This window comes from Polypterus senegalus, chromosome 7, assembly GCF_016835505.1.
Source record: "Polypterus senegalus isolate Bchr_013 chromosome 7, ASM1683550v1, whole genome shotgun sequence".
NCBI classification, from domain to species: domain Eukaryota; kingdom Metazoa; phylum Chordata; class Cladistia; order Polypteriformes; family Polypteridae; genus Polypterus; species Polypterus senegalus.
The window spans coordinates 45,202,604-45,228,030 of NC_053160.1; the positions used below are offsets into that span (position 1 = coordinate 45,202,604).

Below are 25,427 nucleotides of genomic sequence, written 5' to 3' on the forward strand. Positions count from 1 at the left end.
AAAAAATCAAATATGAAAAGCACAAGATGTGACACGAGTCCAGTTAATCATTGTGTTCATTAACTTACAGGTTAAATAAAGAATGGTTATTCTTCAAAGTGGAAAGATAGAGCATTGAATGAGAAGTGTGCTGCTCTGTATTGTTCTTACATTGATCAAATGTATTCATTTTACATCTGCATGTCGCACTGGGTTTGTTTCTAAGAATGCTTCTTGGCCCTACTGAAGAGAAAACACTCAATCTGTTTGTATAATACTGGCAGAAAAACGGCACCAGCCAGTGTGTGTATCTTATTACCTAGAAATACCACAGTGTGCGCTTTCACAAAAAATATTACTTGATCAATGACGAGAACGTGAAAAAAGAAACTGTTTTATTGACATTTTACAACATGAAAACAATATGAACTACTGCACTAAAAACTAACCTTCAGACTGGCTAAAGAAATAGTACACCATACAAACCTGTTAGCTGTAGTCATTTTAAAATGAATTACAAGTGATAGTAAACTTAATTGTATGCATGTTAAATCTGATCTTCTTTCGGCTTCTCCCGTTAGGGGTTGTCACAGCGGATCATCATCTTCCATATCTTTCTGTCCTCTGCATCTTGTTCTGTTACACCATCACCTGCATGTCCTCTCTCGCCACATCCATAAACTTCCTCTTTTCCTTTTTGCCTGGCAGCTCTATTCTTAACATCCTTCTCCAAATATACCCAGCATCTCTCCTCTGCACATGTCCAAACAAACACAATTTCGCCACTCTGACTTTGTCTCCCTAGCAGCATTTCAATTATGATCTAAAATTCAAATTCCTGAGGTGCACGTACTTTCACTAACGGGGTGGTCTGGGGACTTTGACCTTCACTTGCAGCGGCACCAGATCAGTGCATCGCTGGTAATGTGCCACTTAGTGAAAGCAAATGGACTACAACAGAACACGGTGACTCGTCCCAGTGTGTCCTGGCCAGACCGCGTTCCTCACTAGTGTTGTAAAGATGGGCTGTGCACCCCCAACCCCAACCCTGAACTACATAAAGAAAGGCTGATTGTGCAAGGATGGAACATCTGCAAGCAAGGCATGTCAGCTGAAAGTCTATTTTGTCTGTAAATTTTACATTTTTAGCTGTACTGATGTTAAATACTGGGAGTGACTTTATGGCACCAATGTTCCCACTACTGCTTTACAAGATGGGGTTCAGATCCTGGCCCAGTCCAGCCTGCACATGGTGCAGAGGTTTTCAGTGGGTGGTCTGGTTTTCCTGCTGTATCCAAAAGATGTGCATGTATGTAATGTGTAATGAGGAAGAGCGCGAGTGTACTGTACCCATGAAAGAGCCCAATAATGGACTGACTGTCTTGTTTTTGTGTCTGATGTTAATGGAATAGTCTGGACTTTAAAAAAGAATAACCCAAGAGCTCGATCAGTTAATATAATTACTCATTAATATTTACCACACAATGACAATTTTTATATTCTCAGGTTTTTGGTTTATTGTAGTTTAAAAGGTTACAACATCATATAATGACAAGACAGAGTTTATAATAAGGGGAGCCTTTATTTTTAATCTCAGACTTTGAGGCAGAACATGAAAATATAAATACAATTGTATATAATTTTTGAAAGGTATCTTGAAAGTTAATGCCTTCTTTTACCTAAAAGAAAAGAAAAGAGATGTAAAATGACCCAACAATATAAAATTAAAAAACAACTCGGCTTTGGATATTTGTCTTCCATAAAGAAGAAAGAAGTGCGTTGTAAAATAGTTAATAAATCTTTCATTATTTCCCAGGTTCTCCTCTGTCTTCTGAGGAGTGGAGTGCTCCTTTAATTTAGGTCTTGTTTTGGAGTACATGGCTTATTACGTATGTGTGCAAGTTTAGCCATGCAGTGCTGGTGCACAGGGATCACCCCTCAAATGAAAAGACGGACTACTAAAGTATTGATCAGCTCATGACACCACACGTGCAGGAAAGTTCTGTGATTGTCATGCTGGCCTTGCAAAGCATCATGGGTGCTGGGGAAAATAAATATTGGACTAAACCACCACACACACTGAATTTCCAGGAAAATACTTCCGAAGGAAAACACTCTGCTCTATACTGCTGATAAATTCACTAAAACCGATTCACAAACTATAAAACTATATATTCTAATCAATTTATATAAAACATTTCTTAAAAACTTTAAATAAAATGTCACATTTATAGTTTGGTGACAAATTCATACCTTTTCTCTCGATTTCATGGACTTGGATATTGGGAATTCAGGAACAACTCGATGTATCTACGCTCTGGATAGGAAATGTTTGAATTACACAGAAATCAAAGAAATGACACAATGGATTACTAGATAAACTCAAAACAAAGTAATTCCTGATTAAATGTGCCTGGCAATTTCTTTCAAAATATAACAGGAGTTAATTTTAAACACCTTCACAAAATAAAACTTTCATTTTTAGGCACAAATATCAGAAACCAAGTGTTCAACAAAATAAACTTACTTATATGAGATCGGTCTTTTTTCATGGCCTCAACAGCTTCTGTGTGGCTTGAAAAATAAACATCCGCTTCACCTGTGGCTCTTCCTTCGGGTCCATATTCAATATAAATTTTCACAGGTGTAACAGGATAGAAATACTAAAAATAAAAAGCATTAAATGCCACATTGGATACATAAATTCTATTTTTTTACCATATTTTAAAGTCAAATCATTTTATGAGGTAAAAAGGCATTCCATTAAATTAAGTAACATTATAGTGAAATTAAGATGTAAAGATGGGCAGCGAGGGTTTGAATTTAATATTTTGATAGCAGGACTATTTCAAAGCCAATTTATCGGACCGAATTTGGCATGGATAATTTCAGTAAAGCTACCAGATGGTTGAGCTGCCTCATAAGTAAGGACTACCAGTCTTTACCTTTAAAAATATCTAAGATACCAATTGTGATTTTTGTTCTTTCAAAAGTATGAAAGGAAAAATTAAAAATGTTATTTTAAAATGATCATTCCTTTCGGTTACATTGTATTGAGTACTAATAGACAATAAATACTGGTGAGATATAATGTGGGGACTCCACAGTGTATAAGAACGGAACCCGTGTTAGCCTATAAATGTGACATTTTTAAATTAGCTGTCACAGTGGTTAGTGCTACCAACAGAATGGAGTCTCAACCTGACCCTCACCACGCCACGCCACACCCCACAGCCTGGTGGTCTGCTTTTCTTCCCAGTGTGAAAATGAGTGTGCTTCATGATGGAGTGTCACCCAGCTGCAGAACGGGTCTCCGCTCCAGACCCTGAACTTTTTATTTAAGCAGGTGCAAAGAATACACGGATAGAAAGTAAAAAAACAAAGAAATCCAAAGTTAGGTGCTTTTCAAATAGAAACTGTCAGTGGCACCGTGAAACCTGAACACAAATTTCTTACATTCAACCGCCCTCCCTGGTTTTAAGACTGTATCTCCATCAAGCACTGTTGCCTCGCAGGTAGGAGACCCGGGTTCGCTTCCCGGGTCCTCCCTGCGTAGAGTTTGCATGTTCTCCCCGTGTCTGCGTGGGTTTCCTCCGGGTGCTCCTAAATTGTCCCGTGCATGTGTGCCCTGCGGTGGGCTGGTACCCTGCCTGGGACTTGTTCCTGCCTTGCGCCCTGTGCTGGCTGGGAATGGCTCCAGCAGACCACCGTAACCCTGTGTTAGGATATACCAGGTTGGAAAATGACTGACTGAATATAAGGTAGAGGGTGCCAGATGTACAGGGATGGGTGCAACAAGAAAAGTAATATTGCTGGGGTTTCCCCAAAAAATGGTGTTAGACGTGTTTTGAAGATGATGCCACCACTCAAACACCCTGCCCAAACTCTTTCTGTGGTTAATGAAAGGAACAAACTAAGAAAATGAAAGTTAATGAAAGGAACTAATGTTGGGCTAACTACAGGCCGGTGACTGAAGAAGCAGTGCAACTGCAGTAAGTAAAGGAATAGAAGATGGGGAAAAAAAAAAGACAACAATGTAGCTCTGAATATTGGCCACAATTCTCCAAAGGGGGTCATCTGGGCATTCAATAAGGAGTGGGTCTCAAAAGACACCAGAAAAGGCAAAATTAGTTTAGGTCACAGCAAAAAAAAAAAAAATGTATAAACGCAGGCATAGAGTGTTGTGAAGACACATACCAGTCTCCTTCACACTACAAGAGTATGTCAGACCTGCAGTGTATCTGTCTACGCACAGGCGTTTCTAGTGAGATGATAATCCATGCCACTAGGCTACCAAAATCATGGAATGGTTACAGGTATATGTTTGATGCAGTGGCCTCCCTATTTACCACGTCAGTGTTACTTCTGAAATTAAATGGAAAAATCTATTTAGAGCTGAGAACTACCAGCAGCAAATATGAGAGAACATCAGTGGTTGAATCCAAGTAACCATTAATGTGGTCTGTGCTGTGAGAGACCAGAAGGCCACATGCAGTCATGTGAAGAGGGAACTACAACCTCAGCCAAGTTTAGTGTTTTATATATAAGAATACGACCAGCAACCGCATACAATTCACCAAGTCTTAAAATTAGCAGTGCAGGATTCGAGCATCATTTCAAATAACCAAGGAATAGTATAATGTCATATAATTTGCATTCTGACTACACACACAGTACCGTCCTAAATATTACCATTTTGAACTGCTGAATTAAGCTCGGTCAATGTAATTACTATTTCTCAATAAAAGAATAATTTCTTACATTAGCAATGTCTTGTCCAGATGCTTCAAATGGTAAACCTCGCATATGTATGCAAAACTTTAAATCTGTTGAAGAAAAGGGTTGGGGGAAAAAAATTAAAAAAGGAAAAAAAAGCATCAAACAAACTCCTTTTATCCCCTTTCTGACCCTTAAAAATGCTCAATTTGCTTTTTGGACCAACTGTGAGCAGCAAGTTGAAAGCCAAAGAGTCAAACCATCAGACTGCACTTGTTGAAACCTTCTGATGGCCAGCTTCACTTGCGGACTGCGAGTTCTAATGTGCCGTGAACACTTCATATACCGTACAAACAGGTTGTGCAAAACGGCCGTTTTAGAAACTTTTGATAACTATGAGGCAGGATAGATAATTCAATGCCAATGGTACTCTAAGTATTTTAAGAGACTATTCAGAACATCATGCCTGTCAAAAAATCATAAAACAACCTGTACTGTCAACACTTATTCAAAACCTCATCACAGACCAAGCAGCAAAAAATAAGTCAATCCGGATAAAAGTGTGTTTTCATTCAAGCTGACTGCACAATTAATTTAATTCTTACATAAAGCCAACAATTCATCTGGCACCTTTTCCTTCACCACACTGCTCAGTAATTCATTTCAACGAGGACAATGGTCGTATAATACCACATTATTTAAATAAAACATTTTAATTACCATACAGAAATTGTGTATAGCATTACAGAAAGTTTCCATAAAAATTGATGTTAACATGTAATAAAATTATATATTAATGTTGGATTAATTTATATATATGGTTGTGTATCCGTATAAATACTGTACAAATTATATATACATTGCATGCTATGTATACTTTATTTTTTATCAGTTAATAACGGCACCCGACCTTTGGTATATCATGATGCCTGCTCCTATCTAGCGTCACTTGCCGAGCACCTGTTCTGAATACTTGTAAAGGTGCTACAGAAATAAACAAAATCATGACATAACTATCATAATATTTTATGTTTTTTGACACTGGGCACTAATGTTTCCCGCTTGAGCTTATTTTTGGACACTGACCAAAACAACTGCATTTTCTATGTCCAAATATGAATCATTACTATCTTTGTTCAAACATCTTATTTATAACATAAAATACCACCATTATAACCGACATTAGCAATGAAAGTATCAATTCAAACTAGTTCTTGACATTGCTATCATGTAATATAAATTAATGTTCTACTACAATGAGTCAATTTGAAAATGTTGAACAGAATGTTTATAAGCTGCGTTAGTTTTTAAATTAACCTTACCATTTTGATATGCCATACTTGAAGTCCTATGGTCTTCAAACGTATTGTCTCTTAAAGACTTTGAACCTGATTGCTTTCTTCTGTAAGCACTCGACTGGTTCGTAATTTCACTCATTTTGCTCTTGAACACTTCAATATACCTACAAATATTATTTTGTTGTAGTTTACACAAAAGCTAAAAAGATCCCCACCATCTTACAGACCAGAAAGTAAATCAATACTAAGATACATTTCATAGCTGCATGATCAACGACTAAATCAACTTATTGTTTGTGACAAGTTCCTTGATTACAATAAGGCCGAACAGAGGCATTTTAAACTTAAACAACGTTACAAAGGAAGTTAGAGTTACAGGTTTTGCTAGTCGTTTTCTTCTTTATAGCAAATAACTTGGCAAGTACAAAGTAAATTGGCCTTTGAAACAAGTCTCAAAAATTATACACATTTATTTACAACATTTACATTGCAGTAACAAAGTAAAAAATGATTCGCTAAAAATCGTGGAATCCTGTCCTCTTCAAGAAACAGACTCTTAGACTGCTCCAAAATTAATACTTTTTCATTGCATATTGACAACACATACACTTGATTTGAGTGGATTGTATCTTCCTTGCACAGTATAGTCACTGCAGTGGTCTGTGTAGATGATTTTATTCTATAATTGTCAAGTAAATCCAAAAAGGTGTACCTGTTTCCTATTGTTTGTCTGTCTTTCAGCAATGCCTGATCAGCCATTTCTGCTGTATCAAACTGAACAAATGCATCCCCAACATTTCGTCCTCTTTCATCTGTTACAAAAGTGATTCCATTTCTAGTAATTTGCAGACCTGAAAATAAAATACATATTTACATATCTGGTGTTTAAATATTATTGCCAGGTCAAGAGGAACAAGAAATCTGTGATTTCCATACAAAAAAAAAAAAAAAAATCACACGCACACACAACATTAAGCATATATAGAAAAAGAAAGCCATTATGCTGGATGTAAAAATCACGGTCTTGTTTTCTTTTCTTTGCAGTGCGGGGAGACTGATTTACCTGAGAATGACATTATGGTCACTGATGTATCCTGCCTGCCCTTTAAATGTACAAGTTTGGCGTGGAGCTACTGGACCAACGGTTTGCATTCCCAGCCTTAATTTCCACTGCTGTAGGTTTCCTTTACCGTGTCTCTTGTCTTCCTCTATGCTCACTGTGTCTGCCAAGCCTTTTTCCCAGTCTGCACAGATATCAATAACTTTTGATCCTTTAGAAACCCATTTTATGATGCGGTTGTAACAATTTTGCCTTAAGAGAAAAATGGATTTTAAATGACTGTTGCGCGGCACGGTGGCGCAGTGGTAGCGCTGCTGCCTCGCAGTTAGGAGACCCGGGTTCGCTTCCCGGGTCCTCCCTGCATGGAGTTTGCATGTTCTCCCCGTGTCTGCGTGGGTTTCCTCCGGTGCTCCGGTTTCCTCCCGATCCAAAGACATGCAGGTTAGGTGGATTGGCGATTCTAAATTGGCCCTAGTGTGTGCTTGGTGTGTGGGTGTGTTTGTGTGTGTCCTGCGGTGGGTTGGCACCCTGCCCTGGATTGGTTCCTGCCTTGTGCCCTGTGTTGGCTGGGATTGGCTCCAGCAGACCCCCGTGACCCCGTATTCGGATTCAGCGGGTTAGAAAATGGATTTTAAATGACTGTTGTTTTCCTATTAAACTCCAATATAATTTAGGTAAACTGTCATGCTTTAGATCACGGGTGTCAAACTCCAGTCCTGGAGGGCCGCAATGGCTGCAGGTTTTCTTTCTAACCGTTGTCTTAATTTGTGACCAGCGTTTACTGCTAATTACCTTCTTTTGCCTTAATTTTAATTAGCTTGACTCAGGCCCCTTAGTTGCTTCCTTTTTCTTAATTAGCAGCCAAACAACAAGACACAAAACAAGAATGCAAATGACCAGCTCATCTGTGCCATTCACAAAATATGTGAAAATAAAGAAAGATGGAGGTCTCAGTAAGGCTGATCTCTTAGCTCACCAAAACATTGTGAGGGTGGTCTTAAAAAAAAAAAAACAGAAAAATCAACACGTCTGCTGTGGCAGAATGAGAGCAGCAACAAGCCATGGAATTAAATAACGAGTTTAATGAACAGCAACAATCTGCTTCTCACTGTGAAACTGGTTGGAGTCTGAAGCCCCAATTTAGCTGGTCATTTGTTGGCTCATTTCAAGCCTCATTTCTGTTTGGCTGCCATTTAATGAAGAAAGGAATCAATTCAGAGAACCAAATCCTTAAGAACAGGGCTATTAAAATGAAGGGAACAGGAGTTAATTAGCAGTGAAAACTGGTCACTGATTAGGAAAAGGGTTAGAATGAAAACCTGCAGCCACTGCGGCCCTCCAGGTCTGGAGTTCGCCACCCCTGCTAGATACAGACTTCACTTTGCCATTGGTAGGTCTGCAGATTTCACCGACTCATGAATTTGTTTTCCAAACAAACTTTTTTCAAAACATAAAAGTGTTACATCAGAATAGGACATAATGAAGGGACAACATTCACTGCAGGGGACAAATGACAGATGATATTCTTTACATTTGAATGTTATTTTTAATAAAGTGCAACTCAGCTATTCTGTTTATAATATATCTCCAACATTGTACCAATCTAAATGAAGCGATCAGACCCACTCTAAATTAGATATCCAAAAATGAATACAATCATTTAATCAATACTCACATTAGGCACGTTGTTGCGTACTGTCCCCCGTCCCTACTCCCCCACTGTGCTTTAAAGTTCTGGGCCCAGGCACACTTTCATCATCACCATGCGACTTTGTGTACAATCAACAACAAGATCCAAACATGGAATAAAACCATGCATGTCAAAATGATTTCCTTATTTTGTGCTTTTTGGGCAGGATAACACCATAAGCTCTTACAGATTTATTGAGAGTGCAGTGCAGCATTTTTTCGGTTAAGCATGCTTCACATACAAAATTGTTTACAGAGAAAAATGATATTAAGGAAGAATTCACGTTCACCTGTAAGATGAGAAGAAAAACCCGTTTTAAACTCAAATGATATAGAATGAAATGACACTGCATCACTGACGTTATGTCAGTATTCTGTGCCTGGGCATGTTTAGTGACCATACTATTCCCAAATCCTATTGAGCGGGCCAGAGCATGGTATGGTTGGCCTTTGCACAGAGCAATCACACTAGTTAAACAAACTAGACTTTGTGGGGTTACAAACAGACAAACCTGCTTGAGCGCAGCATAAATGACTAGTGTGAATACACCCTTACGTTATTTAGAAAATGGGTTTGGGATTGCAAACTACTCCCATAAAGTAAAACTAACCAGAGAAGTATGAATATGTCTTAAAGTATAAAAGTATGTGCACTTCCTATTTAGTGGTGCAGATTTTTTGTAGAATGAAAAACCTTACTGTACACTTCAAAGAGCTACTAATGTGCTAAAGATTTAAAGGCTCAGAATGATCCCTGACACTGGTTGGCAGACCTGTCCAAAGTCTGTGGAGCCTGCAGATTATATGGATCATAATCTGGTTCAATTAACCCCATCGTCCCGGACATCCTATTACTAGTTCATACATATGTAGCCATTTTTGTAAAGCACAGGTATGTTTGCAACTGTTGGAACCAGGCGTGCTACTATTAGACTGGAGAGACTGGCATACAGTCTGTGAAACACGAAAAGTGAAACAAGTAGTATTGAAATATTTGGCAGCTATTGTATAATAGTGATCATTTTTTTGTTTTTTCATTTTTGAGCTTCCTAGACAGCCCAAATGTAAAATATCTCACAAAATAATTTTCCCCATAAAAACAGAAAATCCAGGGCTGAAAGGGTTAAGTACAGGGTAAAAACAAAATTATTATTAAAAATAAAACAATCCAGACAACCCTGCCTTTTTCATCAACTAAATGTTATTCTGGCATGAAAATGTTCACTTATTTTAATAAAGGACATTAGGATTGCTTCCCTAACCCTATTCACCGATAGATGACTCTACAACCCTGTCAAGTTACTCAACATTCTGGCAAACCTCTGTAGCTAGGAAAGAATGAAACCTCACAAAACGAAGCTGTAGAAAGCAAGCAATGCATAATTAATAACTATTTTCAATATTTAAGCAAATAACTGGCTTGTAAGGTTCAAATGATTCAAACAGTGGTCTAAAATATTATTCAAACAGTGGTCTAAAATATTACTGTTCCAAAAAGGCTGCTGCTTAGAGCACCACAGTAAAGAAATAGGAACTTTTATTAATTCAGCATTAGTCCTAATATTTACAGGATATGCACAAATACTGCGTCCATAAAAAACCTCCTAACTTTTACATTTACCACTGAGTATAAAGTATTTACTTTCCCATCTTCAAGTATAAAGGGTACATTACATCATACCAGTAAGCATAATGAAGAATCTCTTTTCTTTGGTCTCTATTCTCTCTCTCTCTCTTTTTTTAATTATTATAAGGTTATATTACATTTTACTACTGATATGTCAGTTCAAAGTAGTAGCGTTAAACAGAAATGCACAGTTCTACTGAGTTGTTCTTTATTGTGTAGCTGTGAGTGTCAATATGATATTGGAATTAATGTTATGTCTACAATAACACTGCTGTTTAGTTTTACATTGGTATTTAGTCCCATAATCTTGTTTCACTAAACTTTCAACTTTGTACAAAATTAAAAATAGCCTTTGTTATCTTCATGATAATTTGCTTTGCACATTTGCCCTTGCTTCACATACCAAGTTTTCATTCTATTAAAAACACAGCACAAAAACATAAAACAAATTAAGACTAGTGAGTAAGACTCAGTAAAGCAACATTTTTTTTTATTTTGAGCGCTTTGTCTACTCTGTATTGAATGCAAGAGATTTCATGTTTAGAGGAGTACCTACAAAGTACGTTTAGTATCTTCGGGGAAATGTTTGTGAGTTTGTTCTTTTTTTGCTGCGGGCTACATATTTTGTTTGTAACTACATTTTAACTGTACAATTAACTACATTAATTAACTATAATTAATGATATTAAAAATGGAAATATATGAAATTCTTTGTGCTTTTCACATAAGGGCAATACCCAAGAGTTAAACAAACTATATTGAAAATATTATTTTATGCCCACAGTCAAATGACAAGATGGGATTCTGCAAAACAATTTTTAGATCATTTTTATTCTATATGTGTTTATCCTCTGCAGCTTAGATAATTAGGATACAATCATATACATATTTTAGACGGGATATAGGGAGATTAAGTAGCTTGCCACTACAACCTCAATTAGACTTCATCTGTTTCATTTAGTCCAAATCCAAAAATCAAATTCAAAACCAAAATACGTGCAAATGCATTGAGCTATAGCATTTCACAAATTAACAAAACATCTCCTGGATTTCTAATAAAACTATTTAACGTGTGCTTTCTAAACTGTGACCATTACAGTTACTCACTCTTCGGTGATAGTACTCGTGTAGTCCACTCTGCAGGAAACTATTAGTATTTCGTGGTAGTAAAAGTTCAGCCCAAAACAGAAGCCAAACGTGATCAAGTGTATGTTTTGTTGCATTATTAAAGGTTTTCACTGACTGAATATAATAATGTATGAAAGAAGTGGAAAATGTATTTTCTAAACACTTACAGTGATAACTAATTTCACAAGGAAGTTAACATCATAGACAGAAAATAAAGAAGATCTATGATGTCTAATTAAACAAGGCAGTACACTGCTGCCGACTAATGAACATTTGGAGTGAAATCTTACAGTACCAGTATTAACTTAACACTAGGAGTGTAAACTCCTTGGTTAGCCTAAAATGTTACCTAAATAATTAACAAAAGCTTTAGCAATGCAATTTGGAAAGTGTCTGGAGATATACTGGCCAAGGTGGCAGAAGCTGCAAATTATAGAGGGGTTGGGTATGTATCTCTGTATTATGACTGTCAGATCAAAGCTGCTACTCGAATATGATTAAGATTTATTTACTCAATGGCAAAAGCTAACATTTGACTGTAAAAGAATAGTGGTTTGTTTTATCCACACTCATTCTGGCATCACGTTACTCCAGATATTTTGGTTGCTGCAGTATTTTACATATCCTTTTTTGCACTTCACTTCCACAATCAGCCTTTTTGTAATTTTGAACAGTTACCTTGTTATCTTCATTAGTAAAACGTACACCCAGACACCTTCACAATATAGCTATATTATTTATTTATTTTCACTGTCCCCCTGCTCTGCACATAGATCCACAAGTGTACTCAGAGTAGTTTTTCTCAATGCTTCTCTGATGCCCTAAAAGTATCATGTTGCATCTAGGGAATCCATTCCCGGGGATGACACAGTGCACGGGCATCTCACATGTGAATGGTTTTAGAACGACCGACACTTATTTTTAATAAAACTACTGCAATATGTTGACACCAATAAAAGGCTAACCTTATTTACAAGCAGTTCATGCTGCCATATAAGTAAGTACATGTATCTAGTTCAGGGGTGCCCACACTTTTTCGGCTTGCGAGCTACTTTTAAAATGACCAGGTTGAAATGATCTACCTACATTAAAAATATATATATATATATATATATATATATATATATATATATATATATATATATATATATATATATATATAGCATAGTTTTACTGTCAAATAATGCAAAGAGTATGCGACACGTCATATGGTTCGTTTATTTGACAGCATGTAGATCGGGGTAATTACATTCATGGCATTCATAATCTGAATCACAATCTAATTGTATGGGTGGTTACCTACCAGGTAACGCTTGTGTTGGCAAACATCCACCACGGTGCCCTCTTCAGTTGCAAGAAGCAGATCATAGAATGTTGCAAAGTTTTACTGTCAAATAATGCAAACTGCACCCCCTCTCAGGAATCGAACCTTGAACGTCAGCATCAGAGGCGAAGCCACGGCGTGTGGTTCGTTTATTTGACAGCATGTAGAGCGGGGTAATTACATTCATGGTATTCGTAGTCTGAATCACAATCTGATTGCATGGGTGCATGTGGGATGACCAGTGTGTTAGAAGAAAAGAGATCTCATACTGGGCGCCCTGTATGTCAATCAAGTGGCAAATGCCATAGGGAGGATATATGATAGACTAACGTTTAAAAAAAATTTTTTTTGAATGCAACGCGATGTACCTGATCAGATACTGATACACTTGTTCTAAACAACGCCCGCGCTTGTGTTGCTCTGAAACACCGCCATTTCAGCTTTTACTGATGCATCCAGTTTCTTATTCTGTGATGGCAAGTTTCTTGGCACAGATAATGCGGATGCAACAGACTGACGCATTGCAATTTCAAGTTGCTGTTCAAAGCTGTTGACTGACAGACATCAATATACTTTGCTACATTATTATTATTTTTTTTTTTTTAAACTTGCGATGCTTCCACAAAACATGAAGCACTTATGTCAATGCTGCACGAATACCATTTGCAGCAGTCAGCTGGTGTCCTGTGCTATAAACGTATTGTGCCATGTTTTACTGCTGCAAGGGCAGCTGTGAGGAATGGGAAGAACGGCTGGGGTGGAAATCAGGGGAAAGTACTTTTTGTGAAGGCACTGGACACCTCCATAGGAAGTGTTGAGAGACAGGGGTGAGGGATAGTGCTTCCAACCCAAACAGGCTGCGCGGTTTCAGACTTGGTCACTAAGTCATCAGTACTAGACTGAAAACAGGACAACGGTGTACCACTAGGATTTTTTTTTTGGTTGTTGGTGTTTGCTATTGCCATGGATGTTACCGTAATAATAAAGTGTAAAAAAAAAAAAAAAGAAGAGCATGTACAAACGTATGTTTAACCCAAGTTCTAATCTATTCAAATAGTTGCTTATTTTTTATCTGAATATTCATAACCTATTTTGGCTAATTTGACAGCCCTATTCTCTATTAAATGTATTATGTTTTTTAGATAAACAGAAGAATGACTGATTTGCTTGCTTTAATAATATAATGATGCTCACAAATTGTATCAGCCTGGGGGCGAGTCATCAGCAGAATGAGCTAACATACCATCATCCGATTTGAGCAGCTTCAGAGCCAGCTGCAGGTGAGCCTATAAAAACAGCAAGCCTGACAAAGTCACACAGAATTCCAACTAGTGAAGCAACAGCGAGTATCTCTTTAAAGACAGCAAGCTACCTTAAAGAGCAATAATCTACTGGCACCACACCAGCTCAGTACTACAATATTAAGGTCTGTAATGCACGATAGGCTATGACAGATTTTTAAAAACAAAGAGTATTTTTCTGATATTTAAGAGGAGACCTGACAGAATGACATTTTTAATAATGCAACGTTTTATAGCCAGGTATGAGGACTGTTTGCATCTCTCAGAATGACACAGACAACCTAACTACAGACCCATATTGTTTTGAAAAACTCAACACAAACTTCAAAGGACTTTGTTGGACAGTTATCTTATCTAAAGATCTTGACCATACATTGTTCCTCCCTCTCCTGTTTAATTAATCTTAGCCTGAATGAACCTATAAATTTTTTACATTTAAGATTTTTCATTTAAAGATTTACCATTGTTGTTTCTTGTCCTAGTGTGTGGATATTAAAACACAGGAAACTTCAGTTTCCGTATTACATCTTGCCTGAAGAAGGGGCCCGAGTTGCCTCGAAAGCTTGCATATTGTAATCTTTTTAGTTAGCCAATAAAAGGTGTCATTTTACTTGGCTTTTCTCTACATTCATAATGGCTAACACGGTACAACACCCTAGTACTAATAATTAAACAAAATTGAATGCACTATTTATAAAGCAACAATAAGAAAGTTAAACAAAAAAGTCTGTACAATAAATTATTATTTGTTTCAGTAAAGAAATTACTGTAAATGCACAAAATCTACTTAATACTTTAGTTGGGCCAGAATATGTAAAGTATTATGAAATAACTAGACTAGTGCAAGCAACTTCAAACAGGGACTACTTGGCTTCAAAAAACAAACTGTATGACATCTGTAGACAAAAAAAATATACTGCATACTACAGCTGCTGTATTTATTATACTAGGAGAACGATGGGGGACTACCCTTACTACTGATACCACAAGGAGCAGGACTTCCTAAACCAAGGGCTGATGTATCTTTTCAAAGTTTTCCACTGAAGGTAGAATCATGATAAAAGCAGTGAGCAGGAAGTATCACTGAATCGCACTTAAGCATTACAAAGAATACATAACAGTAAGAGACAAGAATGGCATAGCTTAATAGTCCTAAATTTAGATAAACAAAATATAAAATAATAATATGAATTCAAAACACAACTGGGGACGGTAGTGCTAAAAATCACTAAATAATTAATAAATAATCAAACCTTCAAAAAACTGAACAATATCCTCTTCAGTACTGTTGAAAGGGAGTCCTCTGAGGCGAATAACTGCCTCAGTTTCAGAAGAACTGACAGATTTCTTGAGAAAATAGTCCACGTCATTTTCAGTCACTTCAAATACTGCAAAAAAATTAAATAAAATTGAAAATATAAACTAGCACTATACAAGAGTCTGACATTTGAAATGAAATTTGCACAAAATATGTCCTACACCTAAAGTCTAGCTGTTTTTACACTGGTAATATTAGGCAGTTTTTATTTTGAACCTTTAATGTTAAAATACAAAGAGGTTTCCAAGGAGTGTAACTGCAAGACCTTTGTGTATATCTACACTAATAATAAATTAAGAAAGCCAATAAACCACCACTTATAACAGCATAAGTAAATATTAGCTCTGACACCACTTCATGTGGTCCTGTTATATTTTAGTGACACACACTGAGGTAAAAATAAAATTGGGAAATCTGTTTAATTGACAAAAAAATAGTACTTCTACATTTTAAATAATAGGCTCTCAGTGACAGCTTTAGAAAACAAAATGCCACAACTGATCTAAACTCTGACGGACCCTGAAAGTATTTACCAGGATATAATCATTATAACTTAGCTCAAAGAAAACAAATACATACATCATTAAAGCCCTATATAATCTGTGACATGGACAGTTATTCAAAAAGACTTCATAGTCACAATCATCATTCAACAAACTAAACAGAATCTAAACATAGGCACATCTCTAAAAACAAGTGCATGCCATTTGAAAGACTGCTTTAGGCCAAAGGTAACATGTAACTATGCTTTCATATGTTATAAAAGAACAGTATACAAGACAGGAATGAATTAATGAACTTACTTAACAAAACATGTGACAGAAGAGACAAACAATAATCTCACTGTGGTTTTATTACAGCACACTGCACATTTCTTTAATAGCCTCATTAGAACACACTCTTAGGGTGCAGTTGGAAAAGTTCTACATGTTGATAGGCTTCCAGGAGGACTTCCTTATTTTTAACCTGTTTTCACTAGATGCTCCACACAAGTCTTTTCTAACAACAGATTACTTTCTGCAATGCCATCCATCCATTTACAAAACCTGCTTCTTCCTGGGCCTATACAAGCATGCTTAGGGCACAAAGGAGGAACAAACCCTGGCCTGGACGGGGCTCCAGCTCACTGCAACGCGAACACACACACACACGGGCCAATTTCACATTGCCAATCCACCTAACCTGTGCACTGTGGGAGGAAACCAGGGCACTCACACAAAACCCACATGGACACAGAGAGAAAATGTAAATTCTTTCTCAAACACGCAACATTCAAATCCTGAAAGAGCTGTCTCATGCATAACTGGCTACATTAAATAACAAGGTTAATTACTGAGAATGGAGTTCATCACTCAAAATGAACAATTCCACCAAATTCATTTTACTGTGCACCCTTAGGCAATCCAAAGTACCATACTTATATTAATGAAGAAAAAAAAAACAGCATGCGATTTCTGCTTTTAATGTAAATCATACTTACAAACACGTGGCAAAACATCTAAACCGTCACCACTCCCTTGTGAACTTTTTGTGCAGGCGTATTGACTGAATGTAGAAAACCTGTCTGTTTGTATTTGAATTTATGCACATGAACACAACTTCTAGAACTGTATAGTGGTTAGTGCTGCTGCTGCTTCTTCAAGGTTATCTCATCCTGGGTTTGTATCACACATCTGGTTGTTGTGCGTTTTTTGTTTGCAAATTCTCTCCATGTCTGTGGCTAGATTAACTATCAGCTCCAAACAACTCCTGTTTTAAGGGTCAATGGGTCCAGCAATGGATTGAGAATGTTAATGCATCATTAGAAAACTAATCATGTGCCAACTTTTATTTTAAATTAGTGTAAGACAGACTTAGAAGATTGTTAATACAATCTTCATTTTTTTCAAGGAAATATTTTAAAAGGAAAAGGAGACTAAGCTGCAATCAAAATTAATTGACATTTATCCTAAATATTATTATTGTGACAATTAAGTGTGATTATTCAATAGAAGAAAAAAAAAATATATCACAGTAACGCAGAACTGTAGGTGTAAATCAACATACCTTCAACATAACGGGAGCCCATGTACATTCTGTGTTTGTCAAGTGCTTTTACAACATCCTCTTCAGATTCTAGTTCAATAAATGCTTCCCCAGTTGGCTTTCCATTTCTTCTTGAAGTCATGTGTATCCCATTTGTGCCATCTCGAATTCTGCATTCTAAATAAAACATATTACTGAGGTTTCCAATTTATTTTAGCATTTTTCAGGTTGAGGTTCTACATAAACAGCATGTAAAACCTAACTCACTAATCTGTGTTTACTCCTCATAAGTTCATACTTTTATAAACTACAGAAACAAAAAAGAGACATATTACTGAGAAATCCAAAAACGGTTTTTGACCTAGATACTTAATAAACTTTTATAAGCTCCAAAAAATACAAAACATACCTACAGTATTGTTATTCATATTTTGAATGTCTAATCGACAATTAAAGGTACTGCATTGCATTTTATTTTAAAAAAATTGTAGGAATGATAAAAAATGTTATCTAGAATTAAAATTTAAAAGAAAATATAATTTACATAATATATATTTTTAAATGAACTACATAACTTAATTCCTGAGAAGCAACCTTTCAAAGGGCAACATGTTTTCAAGACTTTCTGCTTGGGACACAAGCATAGGGTGTTTAGCCCCAATTTATAATATTTTCAGTTTGTGAAATGCAGAAGAGTGGCTAGATTGCCACAGCCTTGCAGCATTATATTCTGCCACATGCCACCAAAGCTTATCCTGCATGTTAATCAAATAATATAAAATTCTTTAAAAGAAAGAAAAACAAAAAAAAAAAAAAACCACTTGCTCCTAGATGTGCATAATACATCGTTTTAATTAATTCTCTCTCTAATGCTCATACTGTACAGTATTAATATATTTTTCTTATTGTGCAGTAATGGGTAGAGTATAGTCATGAGACAAACAGGGCCCTGCTTCAGTATGAAAGCGTAAAAGCAGAGTTTCCACACATCATACTGGATCTCAAAAAATGGCTACTGCCCCGTCCACTTGCTCTGCAATGGGATGGCGACTAATCCAGAGATGTTTCTCATTTACGTCCATTGCAGCTGAAGCACTGAAAAATGCACAGCCCCATAGAAATTACAGCCTACTGCACAATGTATGCCCACTATATGGGCAAAGTGGGTACCTATGAGGGATGGATTTCCATTATACATGCACATGATTCACAAATGCATAGTTTGGTTCATAATTAATGCTAATAATGTGTATTTCTGCAAAATGAATTATGCCTTTATTAACTCTTTTAGGGCTGATTATTGTTTTTCCTTTTCTCCGAAATATGAGTATTTTTCCAAAAAGCTTGGTTTTCTAAAAAAGCACACAAAGCAATGATTTCACATGTTAATCAACATAAAATGTCTGTTACTGGTGCTGCTCTTGTCGACTGTTTGCCATTTCTGCTGGCAACTGCTGCACAGGGGTGGCAGTGGTGGGCCGCCTGCCAGGCTATCTTCACACAGTGACAGCGGTCGTCTCAGTATAACGCATTCTGGTTTGTACCTCTTGTCATTGTAATTGGCAGTCCTCCCAGGTGAATCGGCTACATGAACGTATTCAATATCACGATCATGCTCAGCTGATGCCGGTACCTCACTTTCCTTTTTGATCTTGATCTCCAGATCACTCACAGCAGAATCACAGTCTGACAAGTCAGAGTCCAATTCAGCAATAATACAGCAAAACTATGCCCATGGAGTATTTTGGTTTGCTTTTGCTTCACTCTCTTGCCAAATGTCAATGCTTTTTCTGCTGTCGTTTGCTTGTTACTTTTCACGCGAGCACAGGGAATCTTGGTCAAACCAACAAAGCTAAATTTCCTTCTAGAAACGAGAGTCAGACTAAAATGCAATGTCGGATTTTGTGACAGCCGATTATGACCCTCTACCCCCAGTGACATCTGCACTCAACCCCTTGTGTGGCAAAAGTCGACATCCACCCTAAAAGAGTTAAAAACGTATTTATGTAAAAAAAAAGTGACCCGATATGATTAAGACTTCATCAGCTCTGTATAATGGTACACACATGGTTAAACCTCTCTGTGGAAAACGTTTGTTTGTTTCTTTTTTTTTTCAGGCAGTTTTCCCTGCACTGACTGAAATTCGGGGCATTTTATAAATAAAAGGGGGCATTTCACAAAATAACATTTTATCTTACCAGAACAATTCATGCAACTTGTTTAGATTCATTAACAGTAACAAAACAGTTTCCTTTCAATGTTATTAAAAGGACAATCAAAATGTTAGTGATACATTGGTTAAAAAAAATAAAACATTTCACATATAAGTTGCTGGTAATTAAAGTGTTGTAGCCTCAGCCTCACTTTGCTAACATCAAAGATAAAGTCCATTCATAGCTAAAATGCACTTGTTAGAATAATTCTGCATTTTTATTTGAAAAACATTAGTGTTCTTGGCCTTGTGTTTCAAGGGCCCTGATTTCAGTCAGTCATCCATAACAACCTCAGAGTGATGTGGAGGACGTGACAACAGGCAGCCTGGCTGGACTGATGCGGTCAAAGTGGTGTGCATCACTGGCTATATGTTATTAAAGAGTTGAAATAGCCAGAGGCGAGCAATTCATCCTAGTATCAGTGCAAATTAAAAGGGAGATCTGCGTAGGCCATGCTGGAGGGGAACTGAGTTAGAAAAACTGTCAAATAAAGGAAAGAAAAGGGGGGATCACATCTGTTTGTAAAAATCAGTGAAGTGGGCGTGAGTATGGTTTTCCTGTTGCTTAATGATGAATTTCTTGTTCTTTTTTATTAATCCTGTAGACTCATTGTAAATTTTCTCCATGTGTCCATGCACTGCACAGGTAATTAAACAATACAGCTATGATGTGCAAGACAGTCAAACAGTATACTTCATACGAAAGTGGTGTTAGATTCACTCTTTGTGGACCAAAGTTAATTTAGCAGCTTGAAAATGTGCACCGCCTGATTCTTACAAATAAATATGGTATCTAAGTATGTATGTAATGTTCCCAAGGGCTCAACTGTACATGCAAAAAAAAAAAAAAAATCTACTGATAACGAGTAAAATGTTTTTCAAAGTAACATTTTCTACATTATTATACATCAATATCAGTACCATGTGAAGTACATACAGATGAACAGGTATGGGGCTCAGCAATGCTCTATGAAGAAAAGCTTAAAACAAGGCCGGGGGAAGATGTCCAAAGTGGCAAAACCCTTTGGCCAGGACCATACATACAGGCTCAGACAGGTCTCTAACAGGTCAGGTGTACTGTCACTGTGGAGATGGGCCTATGAAAGGGGCAACAGAAAGCTAAGGAGTGCTGGGACAAACACATGGGTAGCGCATGACAGAAAGGCTTGGGTCTCAAAAGAGTCTGTCAGGAAGCGAAGGGAGTTCTTTGATGAATCACTTCAGGTGGAATAAGTTGAAAAGCCACTCCAGTCATTTGAGAGCATTCAACAATTGTAGAGGAAGGCCAGAGAGAAATGAGTGTAGTACAGTTCTCTCAATGATTTGTCTGGCATATGCCTGGATTCAAAGATGATACAGAGCATCCATTGCTGATTGCAACTATCATAATTAATGGCACAATACGTTACCTGAGAAGAAGTCTTGAATTTCTTCCACAGTACAAGACCATGGCAGGCCTCTAGCACGAACAACAAACACCTTCTTAGGTTCAACATCCGATTCTTCCACATATTCTGGAAGAGGAAGATATTCATCTTCTTTATAGGGCACACCAGTCTACTGCCAAAAGACAAGGAGATCTGTTCTATTAAAAGGCAACATCTATTTTAAAGTTTAATGTAAAATGTGAAAATTGAATTTAGCAACATTTTGAAAAAGATTAAAAATCTGATGAATCCCAAAACACCCATCTGTCAAACAAAAGTAGTCCAAATTCTAATGGCCTGTAACTGGGCACTGTAAAATTCTTAGTTAAAGTCCTTTTCTTACTAAAACGTGTGTGGCGGATGGCCAGGAAGCTAAAAGTGTGGTAGGGCGGGGGGAAAGAGGATTGTCAGGACAGTTTCTTCACCGGGCCGATAGACGGCAGCCCCCTTGGTTTCCAGTGGGGTCACGGGTTATGAGCATGGGGGCTCAACCCTGTTGGAACCCGTAGCCACGGCCAGAGGGCGCATGGACCTTTGCAGGGCCTTATTTGGTCACACCTTCATCTGATTTGTAATTTTGTACCATACAGCAGAGATGTAAATAAAGAAAAATGTGTCTTTGTCCCAAATATTATGGGGGGGCACTGTATCCTACCTTATGATGTTTTTCCTTCATCATCTTTTTCTCCCAATAATTTGATTACTATTATTATCTTTGTTGTGAATTCTTAGATTTAGTATCAAAAAATACAAAACATCATCAAGAGTGCCATTTTGCATGTTAGGGTTCTGTAAAATCGCGATGTGATCTCCTTCTCAGGGTTGCCAGGTCAAGGGGTGCAGGTCAAGTGACTTGCTCATTGTCACACAGTGTCACTAGCAGAGTGAGTGCTCTTTTCATCCATCTATCTTCCCAAACTACTTGTCCAGAGCAGGGTTGTGGGACACTGGAGCCTATCTCAGAAAACAGAGGGTGCAAGGCAAGAACAACACCTGGAAAGGGGGCAGTCCATTGCAGGGCAAACACACACATTCACTACAGTCAATTTAGCAACGCCAATCCCCCTAACCTGCATGTCTTTGGACTATGTCAAATGAGAGACTTACTTTCAGTAAGTTCATTAAATTTTAATATCGCTAAAGAATACTTTCATTGTGTTTTTTCATTTGCATGATTGTTTATAAAGTGACATATTTTTATCTGTGACCCTGAGTTAGGATATAGCGGGTTGAATGATGGATGGATGCATGGATGGATAACAAAGAGTGCCTATCACTTGTGAATATCCTCAATGTGGTGCAAAAACATCCATCCATCCATCCTCTTCCGCTTATTTGAGGTCAGGTCGTGGGGGCAGCAGCTTAAGCAGAGAGGCCCAGACTTCCCTCTCCCCGGCCACTTCTTCCAGCTCTTCCAGGAGAATCCCAAGGCGTTCCCAGGCCAGCCGGGGAGACTCAGTCCCTCCAGCGTGTCCTGGTCTTCCCCGTCGCCTCCTCCCGGTTGGACGTCCCTGGAACACCTCACCAGGGAGGCATCCTGATCAGATGCCCGAGCCACCTCTTCTGACTCCTCTTGATGCGGAGGAGTAGTGGCTCTACTCTACTCCCGGGGCCCCCCTCTGGAGCCAAGCCTGGAGGCGGGGCTCGGCCGGGCACAGCCCGAAGAGGTAACATGGATCCTCCTTCCCATGGGCTCACCACCTATGGGAGGGGCCAACGAGGTTGGGTGCAGTGTGAGTTGGGTGGTGGCCGAAGGCAGGGACCTTGGCGGTCTGATCCTCGGCTACAGAAACTGGCTCTTGGGACGTGCAAAAACATGTCATTCTTTTGCAGATGGTATACAGTAATGTACATGAAAGCTGGAAATGACTTTCCATTAACGTACTTTAAAATATTTTAGTACAAGTGTAGCCTGAGCTAGTTAGTTAACTGGCTCAAGCAACATCATTTATGTAGAAGTGACCTTTCTTCACAAATGATCAGTTTTTGTTTTTTTTTGAAAAAGCATTATTTAAGTGTGTAGATTACTAACTGATATTTAAGAGATTTGGTTTTTCAGAAGAGGGTGAAAATTCTTATAATGGCGAGGGGATTGTCTTGCTGATGAGGGGATTTTGACTGAAATACCCGGCATTCCTGCTCCTTGTTGTTGATGGCTCCCAAACTACTTCTGATGTAGTACGAATTTTTAGCCTCGATCACGTCAGGTCACTGCTGTTTTCATGCCATTCCTGTGTATACTGATACTTAACAGTATACATGTATTAAAAAATAAACTAGCGTGATTTCCCTCAATATTAATAGAACGTTATCTTTCGGAATGAAAACCTTTGGAGTTGATTTGTCTAAGTCAGGGGTGCCCAATGCGTCGATCGCGATCGGTAGATCGCAAAGATAGTGCAGGTAGATCGCTTGCATTCGTCTATCATATATCCTCCCTATGCCATTTGCCACTTGATTGACATACAGGGCGGCCAGTCTGAGATCTCTTCTCTTCTAACACACTGGTCATCCCGCACGCACGATCAAACGAGCGAGCTACTGTAAAACTCCGACTGTGATCTAGTTAGCCTTCCAATTTATATCGACTAAAGAAGTGATTTAAAAAAAATTGTTTGGGGAGGTTACGGGCTGAATGTGGAACTGGAAGAGGATTTTTTTTTTCACAATGTCACAATCGAAGTGCGTTTGTCTGATCTGTCAATCTATCATTGCTATACCAACGAAGGAAAATGTGGAAAGGCACTTTCGAACTGTTCATAAAAACTACGAAACTGACGTCCTTCCAAAAAGCGATCTGAAAAAGAGAAAGGAGAGGGAACTAAAACCGCAGTTAATCGGACAGCCGTCATTTTTCACTCAGCTGAATTCAAAAGCTCCTTGACTGCATTACTACTTATTTATGCGAGTCAGCCTTTTCCCACATGAAGATTATTAAATCCAAATACTGTAGTGACCATAAATTATTGAATTGTTATTGTGCCATAAAGGTTATTCAGTTATGCAAGGTACGACAACATACATTTTATATATAAAGTATACTCAGTATATAATTTTTAATGTAGGTAGATCATTTCGACCTGGTTATTTTAAAAGTAGCTCGCAAGCCGAAATAGTGTGGGCACCCCTGTCTAATGGCTCACTGCCTGACTTACGGCCAGTCCAATGTCAGCTGTCAAATTTTGTGCAGTTATGCCTAAAATGTGGAAAAGCCATTAAAAGCTCAAAGTCGAAAGTCCGACTCTGTTACAACACTTTCTATACTGTATATGTTGGGAATGTAACATACAAATACAGATTTCACCCCGGCATTTTGATCACAATGCTTCAAGGCACATTCTCCTTGCATGTGCCGATTGTTAAAGCACTGCCTGTATCACCATCCGAGGACCATTCATTTTGTTGAAAATTCTCACTAATTCAATAAAATACCGCGATGCCCCCACTCCATTTTCCAATTAGTAAGCAAAGGATCACTGATCACTGCGCAAACGGCAAAACAAGATATTTCATCAACACCCAAAAGCCCTGAACTGTGGATTTTTAAAAAGGACCCAGTGTTAGCCAACAAACACGTGAAAAAGCACAGAGCCAGCGCGGAGCCGGTTTCCGGATTTTACCTGACTGAAGGCGCGGAGCTCCTTCAGGGGGATTCCAAACGTCCTTGAAACGGTAAGCCAGGAATTAAAAATGGGGATTGATGTCGCCAGGTTCTGGAAAATTCTACGCTGTTCATAGTTACTTCTGACAGCGCACGAGCTTCTCCTTACGAGAGTTGAGACGATACCAAGGTCGAGTCTCGTACTGCCGTTTCTTAAGATTATGGAGCAAAGCAAGGCCCCTCGGTAATGTACGGACATTACTATAAATTAAAAACTAGAAGGTCTGCTTGTCTGGCGCTATTCGAAAACGTTAATGAACATCAAAACAGTTCTTGTACCCTGTATGAGATACGAATGTCAACCAGTTAAAACATGCGCGATTCAACAAATTCACACTGCAAAATGAGTACGGACAACATCCCAAAAAGAATAAAGAGCACTTTTTTTTTACAGCGACACCTAGGGGTAAAGCGGATTATCTTTGGATTGCAGCGCTCTTTTGTGTTTCACTTGCTACGAAGATCTGGTTAGTTACATAAGATGCGCGGCGGGCGATACTGATATTTGGAAATACCTTGAAATGCATTTTGGGCTGCATAGTGGTGTAGTTGTTAGCGGTCTTGTCTCATAGCTGTGCATGTTCACTTTGTGAGTAAGGTTTTGTGCCATATTCTATAAACACGCATGATACATTAACTGGTCAAGCACGATCGATTGCGTA

The 25,427-nt window shown here is 38.0% G+C and overlaps 1 protein-coding gene across 2 annotated transcripts; it reads right to left on the reverse strand.

The window, feature by feature from the left end:
- Nucleotides 1–1,462: 1,462 nt before the first annotated feature.
- grsf1 (G-rich RNA sequence binding factor 1) lies at nt 1,463–25,119 on the reverse strand. 2 transcript variants are annotated; one of them, XM_039758563.1, is made up of 10 exons: nt 24,725–25,119; nt 21,087–21,234; nt 17,487–17,642; nt 15,376–15,510; nt 6,706–6,844; nt 6,018–6,157; nt 4,741–4,805; nt 2,507–2,642; nt 2,233–2,296; nt 1,463–1,658 (listed from the first exon to the last, which is right to left on the reverse strand). In XM_039758563.1, exons 1-9 carry the CDS (start codon nt 24,962–24,964, stop codon nt 2,247–2,249), a joined length of 1,209 nt encoding a protein of 402 aa, XP_039614497.1. In that variant the 5' UTR covers nt 24,965–25,119; the 3' UTR covers nt 1,463–1,658; nt 2,233–2,246. The 2 variants fall into 2 exon arrangements, with proteins under 2 accessions (XP_039614497.1, XP_039614498.1); XM_039758564.1 differs by lacking the exon at nt 1,463–1,658 and having other exon boundaries at nt 2,230–2,296.
- Between the last annotated feature and the right edge of the window lie 308 nt (nt 25,120–25,427).